General features: G+C 35.3%; 1 protein-coding gene across 8 annotated transcripts in view; it reads right to left on the reverse strand.

Moving 5' to 3' along the window:
* The window catches only part of Gabra4 (gamma-aminobutyric acid type A receptor subunit alpha4), a 62,533-nt gene that overhangs the window by 45,459 nt on the left and 2,620 nt on the right, over nt 1-14,454 (reverse strand). For 6 of the 8 annotated variants that reach the window (XM_076864155.1, XM_076864154.1, XM_076864153.1 and 3 more), the window contains exons 3-5: nt 2,509-2,576; nt 1,269-1,489; nt 1,040-1,122 (exon numbers count right to left, since the gene is read on the reverse strand). The exons of the other annotated variants lie outside the window; for them this stretch is intronic. In XM_076864155.1, the coding sequence (XP_076720270.1) occupies nt 1,040-1,122; nt 1,269-1,489; nt 2,509-2,576 (372 nt within the window). The remainder of the gene's footprint in view (nt 1-1,039; nt 1,123-1,268; nt 1,490-2,508; nt 2,577-14,454) is intronic. 8 annotated transcript variants of the gene reach the window in all.

Raw genomic sequence — 14,454 nt, forward strand, 5'->3', positions numbered from 1 at the left:
GCAGGCAAGTTTCACAATCAGTGCAACTAAGAGTCTGAAGCAATAGTAAAAGCCAGCATCTATTTTTGGTAGATTCTGATTGAATCAAATGTTTGAGGCAGACCTTAGAAGAGCAATCACATTTTGTTACCATCTCAGAGAAGGGAGCTCAAAGAAAGGAATCATTCTTTCCTATCCATTCATCTCATCCTTTTGCCTTCATCTCTACAAAATTTCCCAGACACATCTATTTCATAATCACTCCTCTAATACCATCCTAGCCTAATCCATCATCATTTTTGCTTGTATTCAAACCACATACTCCAACTCTCCTGCTTCCATTCCAGTATCTCTACAACCCATTCTCGGTAGGAGAACTAAAGTAAGAAAATATGAAATGTCCATCAAAGATTTACCCCTTTATAAATCTTTCAAAATTCCTGGCTCCAAGCTTTCAAATAGAATTCAAACTTCTTAATGTGGTCTACAAGGCACTATAATCTCTGGACCGACCACCCCACCCACCCCACCAACTCCACGCCAGCCCTGCCCTTGCATCTCCTACTGTTCTTGTGTCCTGCTTCAGCCATTTATAGGCTGCTTTTGTTTTAACTGATGTCATGCCAGGAAGTCATGAGTCTTCTTTGGGCTTTTACTAAGTGTACTATAAACAACTAAACATCTCTGCCAACAACAGCAATTATTAAATTATAAAGAAAATCATTTGCACTTTCTATGTTACACCACCAACATGTAAAGTTCAGAGGTCCCTAACACTGACCACCAACCTATTAATTATGACTCAATCAATTAATCTATTCAAGTTATCTGTACAAGTAGGCTTTTGACTTGGGGAAAGAAAAGAGAAGTTTTAATTCTTTACATAAAATACCAGTGAACAGACTCCTAAAAATCAAAACTTGCACAATTTTTTTTTCATGGATAATGATTTAAATGCTAAATAAGAGAAAATCACAGGCATACATAAGCACACACACACAAACACATATCAACTTGTGTGAGATAATCAGAAATTCAAACACTTTCATTTGTAACTTACAACTCCCAAATTTTAGAGGGCAAGCATGACCATCCATGGGAAAATCCACCAATCTCATGGGGCACTCCGCACTTATGGTGAGTCTATGATGGAAAAATGCAATTAAATAAAGTCAACCCTTTATTAAAATTAATTCTATATATCTCTAAAATGAAAGAAAGAGGGAAAAAGGGAGAAAAGTGAGGAGGGAAGAAAGGCTTAAAGGAAGGAAAAAGAAAAAATTGATTACCTCATTGTATATAAAATAGTGCCATTTCTCATAATTCTAAAAAGCTTATTTGGAGCTGTCATATTATGTGAGACAGATTTCTTTCCATTCCTGAAGAAAGTATCAGGGGTCCATACTTTTGTTACCATCATATTGTTCAACCTCAGAATTTCAATGGGGCCATCATACTTTAGCCTTTTGTCAATCCACGTCTGCCTGAAGAACACATCCATTGTGTATTCCTGGGGGAATGAGTTTGTGACATCTTCAGATCACAGAGCGCTACACATGTACATACAGAAAAATGCATTAAGTTCCAGCCTCTTCCCACTCATAGAAAAGACTTTCCCAAATGAAATTAATAGAAGTAGAAATTATCTTAAATCAATAGAGTAAAAAGATTCTCAGTAATTACAGTATCTGATGTCCATCTAGCTCCCTTCATCTTCTATGCTCATAGGAAATAAGTTACCACACATATTAATCATTTCATAATAATGACCATCTTTTAATAAAAATGCCAGCTCCAGGTAATTAGACTTGGGCTTCACTTTAGACCAGATAGCAAAAATCAGTTAATGGATAACAAATATCATTATATGATTAATCATAAGATGGTAGGCATTTTTAAGACAAAGCAAAATAGATAAATTGTGTTTTCATAAAGTTTATCACAATTTGTCAAATAACCCAACAATTTTAAATCATTACGAGCACAGGGTCAGGAAAAAAATGAAGGAGGTTCTCTGTCCTGTTAAGTAAATATATTTAATATAAAATAGCACAGTTGGATGAACAAATTCCTCCTGACCAGTACTCATATTCTAGCCTCTTTAGGCATGAGAACAAGGGAGGAAGAGAAGGAAGAGTGGGCAGCAAGGAACTGTACATAAAATACCAAGGGCAATCAGGACTACAATACAGTATATGCAATTAGCTCACACCCAAACTAATTATAATCTCTAATTTTCTCTTCCTCAATAGTTTTCTAAAGAGGAAAAAAAAACTATATACAAAGTTGTACTTTGCAACTAATAAGAGGAAAGTTCTCTTGTTGAGAATGACTTTAAATCAATCAACACTCAAAAGTTGGAGCTGAAATGCAAATTCAGTGTCTTACTCATTGTAAACTTTTAAGTTTAATTTGGTTATTCTTTGAATTTCTAGCTTTGTGTGACTGACAATAAGATAAATTTTAATTGTCTCTTTTCTGGCATGTTTCTCAAAACCCCAAAAGGTACACTGCTTCCCAAATACCTACCATTTCAACATCAGATACAGGTCCAAAGCTGGTGACATATATGTCAGTTTTCACTTCCGTAACAGGACCTAGTAGGTATAAAGTAAATATGTGTGAAAAAAATAATTACCAGTTTAACAGCCTAGTAGGGTTAGATAATTAAAGAGTAAATACAGGTATGATATATTTTTATAAGCATCTAAAGTTTCCTGTGAGATAATGAATCTCTACTAACATAAACCAAATCAGAAAACAGTGTTTACTTAATGGGAAAAAAAGAAACCCCAATTACTTACCAAGACCTTGCTTCTTCAAAGACACATCACCCCTGGGCACTATTACAACGGCAGTGCAAAGACACAAAGCTTTTAGCCTTTGTGATTTTTTTTTTTTTTATAGTGCATCATCTGATTGGCCCCTAGAAAGAAGTGAGCTACTAAAAAGAAGAAACATGGCCACAAGAATGAAGAGGAGAAAAATTGTAATGGCTGCAAAGAATGCATCTTTGGAGAGTTTAGGATACTGGTAAATAACTTTTAAAGTGATTCAAGTCACCTTTAACAATAAGCACACCATTCGCTGGTGATTGGGATCAAAGACTAGCTCTTCTATAAGTCACATGTATCCCTGCACTGCCTCCTATTCTCCATGTGATTTTTTTTTTTTTATAAAGAGAGAGAGGTATAGAGAGGTATAGAGAGAGAGAGAATTTTTTTTAATATTTATTTTTTTAGTTATCGGCGGGCACAACATCTTTGTTTGTATGTGGTGCTGAGGATCGAACCCAGGTCGCACGCATGCCAGGCGAGCGCACCACCACTTGAGCCACATCCCCAGCCCCTCTCCATGTGATCTTAAGCAAGTTACTTAACTCCTCAATAGCTGGCACCACATGGATCAGGCAAGACTTAAAAGAGACCCAATGAAAGTGCTCAAATGAGATGCTGGTAACAGTGACTCTCTCGTGAAAATACTCTTTTCAAATTAGTTTCTTCTTGCTCCTGATAATGGCTATTACTCAAATTCTTTCCTATGCCTTAGTAAAACTGATTCATGAACAGTGTCTGGGCAGAAAGGCAAGGCCGTGCCAGGAGGGCAACATCACTGACAGATTTTAGTTGAGGGAACAGGGCCACAATCAGATTTGAAGCATAATGCTTAAAATCAGAAATTTTGGAGTTCAAATTGGGCTCTAACACCTTTGAATTATATGACCTTGGACGTCTTCACAGGTAAAGATTTTACCTCTATAGGTAAGATATCTTCATAGATAAGGATTTTAATGACCATTAGAAGTTTTAATTGAGATAACATATGTAAATTACTTTTCCCAGTTGCTAGAATATAATGTATTCAATAATGATAGTTACTATTATGGATAATATAACATTTTATTATTAATATATAGAAATTGTTGCCCTCTTGAACATCATTTTCTTAAATGATGATTTTTAACATTGCATGGCCAGAAGCTAGATACTCCATAAGTGGAAATAATAACATCTGCTCTCAAGATGGAATATTTCCCTTGGATACAGGTTGGGAAATTGGATCTATGCCAAAATAAGGCAAAGAACAATTGGTATCTTAATGCCCTAGGTCTAAAGTTAGCCTCATAAAAATGAATCAAAATGTTTCTTACTGTAAAGGATGAAGATGGGCCACATACAAAAAAAAGATAGATTGAAGGAGACTGACAAAATTCTTTACTGAATAAGTATCCTAAGGGGAAAAAAAAGCCTTTGTAAGTATAGTGAGAGAAAAAGTGTAGATCATGCTGATTTTTCATGAGTTTTACTTGTTAAAAATTACAACTTTGGACAGCAGAGAAGTTAATTAAATTTGTATTTGAATTAGAAATTGGACACAACAATAAAAATGGTAGCAATAAGCTCATTAAAGCCAAATAGGTAATCCAGGAAGCAAGTAATGTACGTTGAACCCTAGGATATAGCAATTTCACTTAAACAGTTTCAAAAATTGGAGAAATCACTCTAATTCCTTAAAGACAACTGCAAAAGTGTTGAACAGCAGAAAGACCATGTCATTGCAGGGCAGGGTAAAGGGCAAGAGGTTTCAAACAATTAAGATTGATTATGTCCTAAAAAATGGACTATTTGATAAGATTTCTGAGAAACCAAAAACTACTTCAAAGATCAGTTTTAGTAGGTGTAAGGTGGGGCCTGACAATCTGCATCTCTAAGTTCCTAGGTAAGGTTGTTCAGTTTAACTCTAGTTTACAGATACTGTTCTGTTTTCTAGAATGATGTTTATAATACTGTATCCTATAACACATTAATATTGTAGATATTTCCAAGAGTGAGAGAAGTCTAGGAGAATGAAAATTAGGTAAATATTTTTATTATTAATTTGTTGTAAGGCGTGCATTTCTAAATTCTTGTGATTATAATCATCCCATGATAATATCGGGTGTCTCCAAATTCTTGTGTAACATACAACATTTTCAATGATTCTTGAAAAATATTTTGTGTTCAGAATTATAAACTCCATGTTTATTTGTGACATTATACAGTATTTGCTTTATACGATTGCATGTATCTTTGAGACTGAGATCCAAAAAGCATATAATTAATAAAGGAAATTCATTTAGACACTGATTCAAAAAACATTAGAGTGAACACCGGCTATGCCAGGCCCTGACACTCTAATGGTAAACAAGACTGATGAGTTCCCAGCCCTAAACAGTTAACACACTACCAGGGAGGAGTCATGTATACATAGTAAAGAAACAAGTAGCAAAATACTATTATTTCTAAGGGGATAGTGGGTAACAGGCTGGTGAGAGAGAGCATGGGAAGACCACTATAGATTTGCCTACATCACTGCTTCTTCAAAGCAGTGAGTTTTAACCCAAGACCTATAGGATAAGCATGAGCCATTGGAACAGCTGAGAGAACTGGATCCAGGTGGGAAGACAGACGAGAAACAAACCTAAGAGGTGGGAGAGGTCTTGGTGCATTCAAGACAAGAAAAGAGGCCAGTGAGGCTGAAGCAAAGCAAGGAAGGAAAAGAATGACAAGAAATTAAAGCTACAAAGAGAGAATAAAAGCCCAGGTGCAGCAGATCAGCTACTCCTGAGCTCATATGAATGTCATAGTGAATGTTGTTAAAATTACATGAAGAGAACTCGCAGAAATGTCAGTGAAAGATAGGGTTTTACAAGCTAAATTATGTTACTCTCATATTCACATGTTGAAGTCCTAACACTCAGTTCCTTGAAATGTGACCATATTTGGAGAAGGACTTTAAAGAGATAATTACATTAAAATTAGGTCACCCGGCTGGGCCCTAATCCAATATGGCTGGTATCTGGAAGACATGTAAAGACATAGGAAACAGATGCCACTTCCAAGGCAAAGAAAGAGGGTTTAGAAGAAAACAACCTTACTGCCTCCAGAACTGTGAAAAAGTAAACTTTCCTTTGTTTAAGCCACTTAGTCTGTGGTATTGTGTCATGGTAGCCCTAGGAAAGGAATACAGAGGTTAATCTCCCCCCCTCCCCATGTTTTCTCCCTAGGTTTCTTCCTCTGATATCAGCTTAGCTCTCACTTTTCTTGTAGGGTATTATAAGAAGTTTCATTTGTATCCCATAATCGCTGAGAGATCATGACTGAACTATATTTTTTATAAAATCATGCTGGCAGTTGAATGGTCAATAATTATAGAGCGGCAAGAGCAGAACAGCTCCTACTCTAGGCAAGTTGATAGATGATGATGGCCTGGACAGGGAGGTGGCAGTGGAGATAAAGAGTGGACAGATCAAGGAGCACCTCTATGTGCAACTGCTCACAGAGGGTAGGGAATAGGGTTTTTCCCCCCAAAGTACAATAAGCAGAGAGATAACAATTATTATTCGTTGAAGATCTATTATGTGAATCTCTTCTCATATATTAATTTTTAAAATCCTCACAATATGCTTTACAGTGCTATTATCATAAGAATTCTTTGTATCCGGAAACTGAGCTCACAGAGGCTAAATACTGTATGCCAAAGTCAGAATGCTAACTCTCTTGTATTAACCTCCAAAATGTGTTCTAGCTTTACAATATCATATTATGTCATAAAATAATAATTAAACAATTATTCAAGTAAATGTGGAATTTTATATCTAGTCTATAATATGCAATACCTATAATTTCTGTTGTGTTCATGAATAGCTTCTAAGCTACATTCCTACAGTACCGTTTTATGCCTTTACTTTATCCTCATTTCAGTCTGCTTGAGTCTGTCTGTCTACAGCAAAGGTGAAATCTCAATCCTTTATGAAGACCCAAACTAGCACAGTGCTTTGTACATACTAGGTGCTGAATAACTAACTATGTGTTTCATTATGTTTCTAATATCATCTCAAGTAGTGATTTTAAAACCCTTCAAAAGGAAAAAATGAGATTCATTTGCTGCATCAGTTAAGCTAAAAATATTTCCAGATTAAAGCAGAAACTGTGTCTTATTTATATTTGTATTCTCTTCCAGAACCAATCAAAAGCCTTAAATGTAATAGGTTTCTGATAAATCAATTGTCAATGAATAATGGTCGCTATGCAATTAAGAATAATTCTTAGAGACGCTTCCTCTAATACCACTGTTTAGGATGTTCAAATCAACCTTACTAAGAGCATAATTACATAGAAACCAGATAATTTTGAGCTTGGAAAGACTTCTTCCCATAATTTTAAATGCATTCGTGTAACATCAAAGACATCTTTTATTACAAAATCCTGCTTATTTTTTGATAATAGGGAAATTTTATTTTTCTTCTTTTTTTTTCTTTCTTGTTTTTCTGGAGGTTTTTTTTTGGGGGGGAGCGGTGCTGGGGGCAAGAGGATTACTGTAATTCTCTAAGGGATTATAAGAAATTGTCTGTAAGGCAAGCAAGGTGGTCTTTAACAAGTCCAAGAAAGAGCCAAGAGCAATTCAGGAAAATAGTTTCACCTAATTAATGATTCTATCTTACTGGGAAAGAGTGAAGGTAATTAACAAAGTATCAGATAATTTTTCACTAGTTACTTTAGCAGTCACAGAGCTGGTTGAGGGTATCACTGCTTAATTTTGTCTCCAAAAATGATTTCCATCATGAGAAAGCCCTAAGGTGTTCTGCTCATCTTAAAACTAGTCAATCCTTGTTCTCTATATTGGCTCCCCAGCTATGCACCTAAGGAAACAGTCTTGGAATTTTTAGCCATCCACATCATGTGTCCACCTAAATCCACTAGTGGTGTCTAAAATTCTAGAGATTTCAAAAACTTAAGAGAGAAAACAACAAAGAATCTTAAGTGAAATATATACCCAAATCACTAATTTTCCCTGTCATTTACAAAAATACAGGAATAAAGCTTTCCTGAATATTAAACAAAAATAACAGATATCCATTAATATTGCTGAGAAAGCAGAAAAAAAATATAGATTTCTAGAAGTTTCTTTAACTTAAGAGACATTAAAGATTAATACTTCTTTTATAATATTATCCTTCTATCAATGCTGGTCTATTCTGCAAATAATTAAAGCTATCAAATGAATAGGAAAAGCAACAATAAATAGTGCAAAAAGATGAAGCCAAGCAATTCACTGAAAAAGAATACTCACTCATGGCCAGTAAAGACGAGAAAAAATATTCAATTACATTAGATCGTGACAAAATTCAGAAAAAAATAAGATCCCTGCAGGATAAAATTACCATGTCAAATATTCCATAGGAAACACATACACCCAAACCTACACACTCTTCCCTGACATTAAAGGTATTTGGATTCTGAATCTCATGTTCATTGTAAAAAGGGACTTTCATTTTACAAACTCATCATGGAAAACAGTTTGGCATTATCTTTTCAAGTGAAACTCCCACTTACACGAAGACCTAGAAAAATCTATTCCTTGATATGTATGCAAAAGAAACTCTTGTACATTTACAGCAGGAAATTTGGACCAGAATATTCACAGCGATACAATCTTGGAAACAAGTAATAAGCCAACTGCCAAGCAGAGAAGATAAATAAGCTGGTTTCTATGCTATGGGAATATCACACAACAGTTAAAATGAACGATCTATAACAGCACGCAACAATAAGAATGAATCTAAGCAATACATAATTAAGTCTAAAAAACATCAAAAGTTTAAGTACAGACAATTCAAGGCAATTAAACATTTAAAATATACTTTCAAAAAAAGATAACTTTTTATAAATTGAGAATAAATTCAAAAAGTATTCAGAGTGGTGGTTAATTTGGGAGGGGAAGAGAGAAAGATAGCATAAAGGAAGCACATAGCAGAATAAAAGTTGCCAAGGTCCTACTCTGTGCTGGCTAATGGTTTAGTTGATATGTTTACCATATTTTAATGAGTACATGGATGGGTGGATGGATGTATAGATGGAGGAATGGAAAGAAGGTTATATGTGAGTCAATAAAAATGTTTCATAAACCAAGGATTATTTTAATCCAGAAATCAATTATATGCATCTGAGGCTTATTAGAATAAATATATCTGTAAAGGCCTGGTATAAAGCAGCAATATTTAATGATAAACAAGTATTAGCTGTGGTATTTTTTCTACCTGAAAAAAATCTAATAAGCCACCTAAATATCCACCAATTTACTAATATCCCACAATCTATATTTTGCAGTGCCTGTTTCAGGAAACACCAAATGCATCCTTCATATCCTTACCTTACAGAAAATGTAAACATATAATAGTAGTATTGTGGTAGTCACCCTTTTGTCACCAGGACCAAAATACCTGACAAGAGCAGTTTAGAGGAGGAAAGTTTATTTTGGCTTCTTCAGAGATTCAATACATGGTCAGTCAACTCCACTACTCTGGGCCCAAGATAAGGCAGAAAATTATGATGGAAGGACATGGCAGAGAAAAGCTGTTCAGCTCATGGCTACCAGGAATCACTGAAATGAGAAGGGGAGAAAGGAGAAGGGGACACAGGGAAGATGGCCCCTTCCAGGGCATGCCCACAGTGATCCACCTCACCAGCCACTTCCCACCTATGTAGAGATACCACCCAATCAGTCCATTCAAACTAGGATGAAGTGGTTTGTTTACAGCTCTCATAACGTAATCATTTTACCTCTGAATATTCCTGCATTAACACAGGAATAACATAACTAGTTTGTTATGTTATTCTTTCAATTTTGGTAAATTGAAAGAATAAGAAAGTCCAGTCTATCTTCTAAAGAGGATCTTTCTTTCAAATGTTCCTTCCCTCCACTCTAACATTAAATTATCCTCAACTAGATTATTCCCAGTAGTACACAAACAAGTTATGATATTTCCAACCTTAAAAAAGGCAATCCTCTGTGTCTCTTGCCTTTCACATTTAAAGTTCTGAAAAAGAAAATCTGTACACACTGCCTCAACTTCTTCCCTCCCTATTCAACTTCATCATCAATTATATCCAGTTTTCATGCTTAAGGTGCACAAAAATTCCTTTCATCAATACATACCATCAGTTCCCTTCACGTACAGTATTTTCTCTGCCAATTTTAAAAGTAATCATATTTCTCCCCACTTTTAAAAAGCTCTCTTGATTCTATCTCTTTGCAAATACTATCCCATTTATCTACTTCCTGTACAAACACCCAGAAGAAAATTTCTCTCATTCTGTCTTGAATGTACCCAGACTTCTTCATTCACCATGCTGCTAAAAACTGCTCTTGTCAAAATTATTGAATATATGTACATTGCAAAATCTAGTGGTCAATTTTAGGTTCATATCTTTCCCTTCTTGATCTGTCAGAAGTGTTTAACTTAATTAAAATACTGGGTTTTTCCTACTCATGCACACTCTGTTTTCCTGCTATCACACCTCACCAGCCATGCCTCCACAATCTTCCGGGATAGAGATTCCTTTTCCCTTCTCTCTGCTTAGCATCAGAGCTCAATATTGGAGTCTCTTCTCTATCATCTGTAATCTCCCAGTGACCTCTCTGGTCTTATGATTTTAAATAACATGTATGTTGACATTCCCATCATCCCTAAATTCCAGGCTCATGACCACTTGATTCTAGTAGGCATCTCAAACTTAGGCAATAAAACGGTTCATCATACCCTGTTCTGCTTCTGCTATAATTTAACAACTCCATTTTTACTGGGTGTTTAAGTCAAAAACTTTGGAGTCAGCCTTCACACCTTCCTTTCTGTCATATCCCACATTCTAGCTGTCATCATTTGACTCTAACTTCAAAATATGGGCAGAAGCCAATCATTTCTTAGAAAATGACACACTTCTCTGCTGCCAGCTTGGACAAAATATTCATCATCTTTTGCCTGGTTTATTGTGAAAAAACCTCTGCATATCTGTCTTTGCCTCTGACTGACTGTTCTCAACACAGCAGTCAAGGTGAGTCTTTAGCGGAACTTGCCCCTGCTAAAATTCCTCAAGTCCTGTCTGGTCTGACTCTGAGGAAATGCAAAGTCCTCAGCATTCAAAGGTTTGCACAACCTATGTCTTCATCACATGGACACCTTTTTCCTCAGCCCTGCAGCACAGGCATGCATGTTTGCACCTAGAATCCCATCTTTCCCCAAACTCAAATTGGACTTATGCTCTTACTCACCTATGATCAGTGTTCAGTAGCACCTTCCCGATGAACTCTCCCTAACTACACCCAAGTTTAAACTGCAACCTCCTCTCCTGCTTTAATAGTCCACTCAATAGCAGTTCAGCAGCATCTAGCACACTATAAACCACTTATCTCTGATGCTTCTTTTCCATTTCTTCCACTACAGTTTGAGTTCATGAGAGCAGAAAGTTGGGTAAACCTCCTTAACTTTAAAAAATATCATCCTCACCCAGTTTCCCAAAATAGAAAACAAGGAATCTTTTTAAAAGTTTCCCTTTTGTATATCACCCCCCCATCAAATCTAACAGCAATTCTTTGTCCAATTAAACCTACAAACAGAAAAAAAAAGCCTCAGCTTATTCCACTTATCCACTTACACCCATTTTTACTACATCTACAGTGTTTTTCCATGTAACCATCAACTTAATGGAGAGAACTCTAACCTGCCAAAAACAACCAAAAACAACAACAACAACAAAAAAAAAACTTCTTCATTGGTTCTCTTGTTTCCATATTTCCCTGCCTCTTTTTCTTCATGTAGCAACTAGATGGATCATATTACTATCTAAGTAATAGCGGGAAAATCTCTCAAAGAATTCTAATAATTTTCAGGTTCACTGAGGAAATAATCTGTCTTTATACAGGATCCCCAAAGGTCTTGCATGACCTAGACTCTGTTCACCATCCCAAACTCATTCTATAAATCTTGCTCTTGCTTTCTGACTACAGGCAGAACAAACACCTTTCACTGTCTAAATGACATTTCTGTACTATATACCTTTGGACTTTGCACTGGCTTTTTATTTTTTTTATTTTTTCTGCCTGAAAATAACTTTTCTCCTACACTTTCCATGCCTGCCATGTGTAGGTCTTTCTTAATTTGAAAAACCTCCTTGACTACCATTTCTATCTAAAATAGATTCCCCCATCCAAATTCTTTTTCTCTCTCTTACATGCTATTATCTTTTATCATAGCATTTTCATTTAATTATTTTGTTATTTGCTTCTTTGCTATTTTTATTTCTCTCCATAAAAACTATGAGGGCCAATGCTGGATCACAACCATATCTTCACAGTCTTGCATTATTCTAACACAGAGTAATCTCTCAATGCACATAAATAGATGAATAGATAAATGAATGAATAAATGAATGTAACAAATCAAAAGAGAATGAAGCTTTACATTTCTATCACTATGTGGAGATGAAATGTATTTTACATCCATGTATTTTAAAAAATGTGTTCTCTGTTGACATTCAATTAATAAAGCTAGTACACAGGAACTACACTTTGAGATTGAGATATAAATCATTTGAAAGCATTGTTTGGAAAACTTGTTTTTTGTGAGACAATATTTCAATTAACCTCAATGAATAAAAGTTTCTGCATTCATTTTTTTCCATTTTAAATGTTATAAAATGTTTAGAATCAAAGTTCTTATTTCAGTAGTATACTCCTGAAATCCTAGCTATTCCAGAGGTTGAGACAAGAGGAGTTCAAATTTAAAGTCTGTCTTGGCAACTTAGCAAGTCTCTGTCTCAAAAAAAAAAAAAAAAAAAAAAAAAAAAGAAAACAAAACAAAAAAAGGAGTAGGGATACAGCTCAGTGGTATAGTGTCCCTGGGCTCAATTCCCAGTACCAGGAAGAATTGAGTTTCATTTCACTCCTTTGGGGGAAATACAGTTTTGTTTATCTCAAGAATTTATGTAACTGAATAACAAGAAGGCATTTTGGGGACAATTCAATTATTGATATATAGGATTATGCAAAAAGCCTCAGAGGTGGACCTAGCAATAGACCAGCTGCCTAAGGACTTAAAGGTTGGATTGGATTTTGTGACCTCATCTATTATTCACTGTAGAGTTCTTGGGCAATTCACTGAATCTTGTAAACCTTCTTCTCTAAGAGATTAATGAGGCTTTCCCTACTTCTCTTTGTTTATGTGATAATCTTAGTAAATACTATATATAAAAATGTTTTCAAAACTGTAAAGGACACCACTAATGTGCAGTCAAGTCCTACTATGTTATGAGCAACCTTGCATAATTGAGTTAGGGCAAGATTCCCAAATTATCTGCCAGTGGTTAGTAACCTAGCTATGCATTTTTAAGAAGGCAGATAACAGTTTTGAAAGTGGACCAGATCAAAGAGGAATGATCCTCTAGCTTCTCTGTGGAAGGGTTCTCTTGTGCGTCACTTCTAAGCAGGTCCAAGCTACTTCAGCATGATAGCAACTGATTCATCAGAGGTTGAAAGAACTATGTCCCTTCTGAAGTCCCATTCCAGCTTCTCTCAACATGCCTCCTTCCTTCTCTTCTCACCTTTTCCCCTTTTCTTCCCCAACGGGAGAATGTGGAGACAAGGGAGAAGAGATCCTGGAGGGATGAAAAGAAGAGAACCATTTCAGCTCCTTTTATTTCCCCACTGCAAGCTGTGCTGCTGAGTTAAAAATATGTAATTTAGTTTCCAAATCTATTTCAACCCCTGCCTGGCCTACTGAGCAATCACAAACCATCCAATTTCAATTCAAATCTTTGCTTTTAGCTTTATTTTAAATGGAACACAGCAAAGTTGTATAAACAGATAAAAAGTAAATGTTCCACAAAGAGCAGAAGAAGGATTAAAGGAACCAGGAAGTCGATCCATATTTATAGTGTACCAGTCAAAATCTGAATTGTTTTCATCTTATTTATAAAATGTCAAACTTTCCACAAAGTATAAAATGTCATAGAAGGGATCAAACTTCTAGCATCCAGGAGTCTGTGCTAACAACAAGTTTTCTTATTATTTTCAGTTAGTGCACATTTACAATTTCATGTAAACAGATAACACATTTTCTGCAGGTGATAATTACTATTCATCTGTCACATTTGGAATAGTACACATTTAGAAAATGACCCATTTCTAAAAAAAATGAATCACATCCACCACAAATATTTATGAGCAGAGTACAAGAAAAAAAAACCTAACATTGTACACTTTGTAGTAAATTCTTAATCATTAATTAACTGCTAACCATTAAAGTAGGGAAAATTCTGCCCCTTCCCACAATGCTTTGAAAGTATGTCCAAGTTAATAATGCAGATCACTTGGCAATGAGAAGTAAGATGAGTAATAATGCCCTTGAGAAATTTAGCAGTATTGTAGTTAACCAAAACCCAAGATTGGCCTACACAAATTGTTTTCACTCATCTTATTATCAATATAGTGTTACAGGAGAGAGTATATGGTAAAAAAGAAAAAAAATCCATATACAATGGATACCTTCTCCCTTTTGAATTGCAACTTGCTTTATAACCAATTAGACAGATATTATTTTAACTTTCAACCTATAATAATAAAACCATATAGTTCCAGTTATGGCTTTTCACTTTCATT

The sequence above is a fragment of the Callospermophilus lateralis genome, chromosome 8, assembly GCF_048772815.1.
Source record: "Callospermophilus lateralis isolate mCalLat2 chromosome 8, mCalLat2.hap1, whole genome shotgun sequence".
Taxonomy (NCBI): Eukaryota; Metazoa; Chordata; class Mammalia; order Rodentia; family Sciuridae; genus Callospermophilus; species Callospermophilus lateralis.